The 3,944-nt window shown below is 35.6% G+C and overlaps 2 protein-coding genes across 2 annotated transcripts in view; both read left to right on the plus strand.

Annotated features, from left to right (window-relative positions):
- The window catches only part of LOC101301902 (probable 2-oxoglutarate/Fe(II)-dependent dioxygenase-like), a 2,485-nt gene extending 653 nt beyond the window's left edge, over positions 1 to 1,832 (plus strand). Inside the window, exons 2-4 of the mRNA XM_004287205.1 lie at positions 628 to 878; positions 965 to 1,295; positions 1,404 to 1,832. Coding sequence (XP_004287253.1) covers positions 628 to 878; positions 965 to 1,295; positions 1,404 to 1,640 — 819 coding nt within the window. The 3' untranslated portion in view covers positions 1,641 to 1,832. The remainder of the gene's footprint in view (positions 1 to 627; positions 879 to 964; positions 1,296 to 1,403) is intronic.
- Positions 1,833 to 1,959: 127 nt separating this feature from the next.
- On the plus strand, positions 1,960 to 3,627 carry LOC101302485 (codeine O-demethylase-like). Its single transcript, XM_004287207.1, has 4 exons — positions 1,960 to 2,255; positions 2,404 to 2,654; positions 2,741 to 3,071; positions 3,170 to 3,627. Exons 1-4 carry the CDS (start codon positions 2,040 to 2,042, stop codon positions 3,404 to 3,406), a joined length of 1,035 nt encoding a protein of 344 aa, XP_004287255.1. The 5' UTR covers positions 1,960 to 2,039; the 3' UTR covers positions 3,407 to 3,627.
- Positions 3,628 to 3,944: the final 317 nt, after the last annotated feature.

Genomic DNA, 3,944 nt, shown 5'->3' on the forward strand with positions numbered 1-3,944 from the left:
TTGTGCTCTTGTGAATTTTGAAAACTTGTATTGGTGATTTAGAGTTGAGATATAACAATAATCATTTGATTATAAATTGAACGATGATAACCAAAAATTTCTAGCAAAAATTAGACGAAATAATATGTAAAAAGAGGTACCAAATAGTAAATATATATTAATTATATTAAATAACGGAATATTTCATAAATTAAGGGCATTTTAGACAGTCTGGGATGTGTATTAAGTATAATATTGAAATGAAAAACTTGATAGGTAGTGTATTAAGTAAGGGGTGTGTATTAAGATATTAGGGGTGTGTATTTAAAATTTCTCAAAGAAAAAAGGGACGAGGAGAAAAAAAAAGATGTGTGAAAGTTTCATCCCACTTTTTATGGAGCGGTTATCTACAAAAACCCACGTTAGGTGGAGCAGTTCAAATAAAATTTCTTCTATTTTTTTATCTTGTGCAGATACATGGGTAAGAGGCTAGTATATATATAGTTTCACCTAAATTTTACTAGAGTAGTGTTCATCAAGTGACCAGGTGAACATTAATTTTAGATATATTCATATATATTACTATAGCATAAGCTATATTTATCTTTCTTAGTGCATTGTCTTAATCTGTTGAACTTGGTTTTTCAGGCAATCGGTCATGGGATTTCAAGTTCCTTTCTGGACAAGGTACGCGAAGTTGCAACACAATTCTTTGAACTTCCAGTGGAAGAGAAGCAAAACTACTCGAGAGAAATTTATGGTGGCGAAGAAGGATATGGGGAGGATGTAATTGTCTCAGAGAAGCAAGTTCTTGATTGGTCTTACCGCCTAATTCTTCAAGTATTCCCTGAAGATCAAAGAAGGCTTGATCTCTGGCCAGAAAATCCAACTGATTTTCGGTACATTAACTTCAAACATTGACTACATATTGTGCTACATAATTTTCTTTTAGTGAACTCATTGACTACTAACATCTTTGGTGCAGAGAGGTTCTGCATGAATATGCAACACAGGTAAAGTTCATTATGCATGTTCTGTTCAAGGCCATGGAAAAATCTCTGAATTTAGAAGAGAACATCATTTTAGATAAGCTGCTTGGAGAAAAAGCTCAGATGAGAGCAAAATTCAACTTCTATCCGCGGTGTCCAAGAGCCGATAAGGTGTTTGGTTTGAAGCCTCATACAGATGGGTCAGGAATGACTGTTCTGTTGCAGGACAAAGAGGTAGAAGGTCTTCAAGTTTTGGTTGATGGAAAATGGGTTAGAGTCCCCATTGTGCCTCATGCAATAGTTGTTAATCTTGGTGATCAAATGCAGGTAACACAATAAAAAAGTTACTTATCTTTCCAATTTGTTCAATTGATTTCAGATCCAATCTGAAACTTCGTACCCGAATTTTAATACTATATGGGATTTTTACTGCAGATTATGAGTAATGGTATCTTCAAGAGCCCAATGCACAGGGTTGTGACAAATCCAGACAGAATGAGACTATCTGTGGCCTTGTTTAATGAACCTGATCCTGAAACTGAGATTAATCCTGTGGAGAAATTGATAGATGAGACAAGGCCAAGGTTATACAAAAATGTCAAGAATTATGGTCGTATCAACTATGAATGCTATCAGAAAGGAGAAGTTGCACTTGAAACATTGAAGATCTGAATTTCATTTATCTATGCCTTTATCATGCATGTATAAATAAATTGTGTAAACACTATGAAACTTTTCAAATAAGTACAGCCCCTGTGATCTTAATCATAGGCTATTAATCATATGCTATTTATTTTCTGTTGTACAACTATGATAATATTTTCTCCATTTAATTACAGATTATTTTATTTTGCATATCCAAAACTATAATTGCATTTCATTTTAAATTACATAGCACATCAAACTATACATATATATTTCAGAGTAGCCCAATTACTAGAAAACCCCTAAAACCCAACCCTTATATATGCCACATCTTGTGTGGTGGATTGAGTCAAACCTTAGCTCAATTATCACATTACACAGATCAGAAACTTCCCAGAATAGTTGTTTGGCACAGTGCAGTAATCGATGAGTGTTGAAGAACTGTCCATCAAAGGTGATGAACCACCCGCTGAATATATTGTTAAAGAAAGCAAGTTTGGAGGTATAGAGTCTTCCCCAGAATCAGGTCAAATCCCCATCATTGATATTAGTCTCTTCTCCCCATCGTCAGTTGGTACTAAGGAAGCAGAGATCGAACTAAACAAACTCAGATCAGCTCTAAGCTTATCAGGATGCTTCCAGGTTATATATGATTTTACCTTACTTTTACTAGAGTATTGTTCATCAAGTGAACATGTTAGGTAAATTACTATAGCATAAGTTTTCTGTATCTTTATTTGTGCATTGTCTAAATCTGTTGTACTTGTTTTTCTCCTACTTGGGTTTTTAGGCCATAGGTCATGGGATTTCAAGTTCCTTTCTTGACAAGGTACGCGAAGTCGCGACACAATTCTTTGAACTTCCAGTGGAAGAGAAGCAAAAATACTCAAGAGAAATTTATGGTGGCCAAGAAGGATATGGGGACGATGTAATTGTCTCAGAGAAGCAAGTTCTTGATTGGTTGTACCGCCTAATTCTTCAAGTATTTCCTGAAGATCAAAGAAGGCCTGATCTCTGGCCAGAAATTCCAACTGATTTTCGGTACATTAACTTCAAACATTGACTACATGTTGTGCTACATGATTTTCTTTTAGTGAACTCATTGACTACTAACATCTTTGGTGCAGAGAGGTTCTGCATGAATATGCAACACAGGTAAAGTTCATTATGCATGTTCTGTTCAAGGCCATGGAAAAATCTCTGAATTTAGAAGAGAACAGCTTTTTAGATAAGCTGCTTGGAGAAAAAGCTCAGATGAGAGCAAGATTCAACTTCTATCCGCGGTGTTCAAGAGCCGATAAGGTGTTTGGTTTGAAGCCTCATATAGATGCGTCAGGAATGACTCTTCTGTTGCAGGACAAAGAAGTGGAAGGTCTTCAAGTTTTGGTGGATGGTATATGGTTTAGAGTCCCCATTGTGCCAGCTGCCATTGTTGTTAATCTTGGTGGTCAAATGCAGGTAAAAAGATTTACTTATCACTCTAATGTGTTTAACTGCTTTCAAATTTCAGAAGTTTCGTAATATATAGTTTTTGATAGTATGAATTCATGATGCAGATTATGAGTAATGGCATATTCAAAAGCCCAGTGCACAGAGCGGTGACAAATCCAGAAAGAATGAGGCTCTCTGTGGCCTTGTATAATGCACCAGATCCTGAAACTGAGATTGGTCCAGTGGAGAAACTAATAGATGAAACAAGGCCAAGGTCATACAAAAATGTCAAGAACTATGCCTATATCAACTATGAGTGCACTCAGAGAGGAGAATTAGGGGTTGAAACATTAAAGATTTGAATTTCACTTCTCTCTAGTCTGTATATTTATCACGTAGAACTATGTTGTGAATGCACTAGGAAAGTTTTCAAACAAGACCAACCCTGTGCAGGGGCGGATACATGTATTAGGCTGTCTGGGCTGCAACCTAGACAGAATTCTCTATATGTAGTAAATGAATACCCACTAGTAATCAAAGATGCTTTGGCGCAATTGGCATTCTCCCCAACTTTACTTCAGTATGGGTCAGAGGTTCGACTCCTTCTGATGCTTTTACACAAGCAGATTTGATGATTTCACCTAGTTTTCCAATATTTTCTCCTTCCTTTATTCATTTTTGACCCTACAAACCACACACTTATGAAACCTATATTTCTTTGACTTTGCATGTTCTTTTCCCTTCTCATTTTCTTCACTTTCCTACTTTGGTTAAATTATTATTTTTCCATTGTTTTGGCAATAATCTATTTTTCTATTAGCATTTTGTTGTAATTTTTTTAAATGCTTTCTCATATACTCCTACACTTCCATTAATGTTTCTTTAAATGTTTTCTCATAT

Source organism: Fragaria vesca, linkage group LG1, assembly GCF_000184155.1.
Source record: "Fragaria vesca subsp. vesca linkage group LG1, FraVesHawaii_1.0, whole genome shotgun sequence".
NCBI classification, from domain to species: Eukaryota; Viridiplantae; Streptophyta; class Magnoliopsida; order Rosales; family Rosaceae; genus Fragaria; species Fragaria vesca.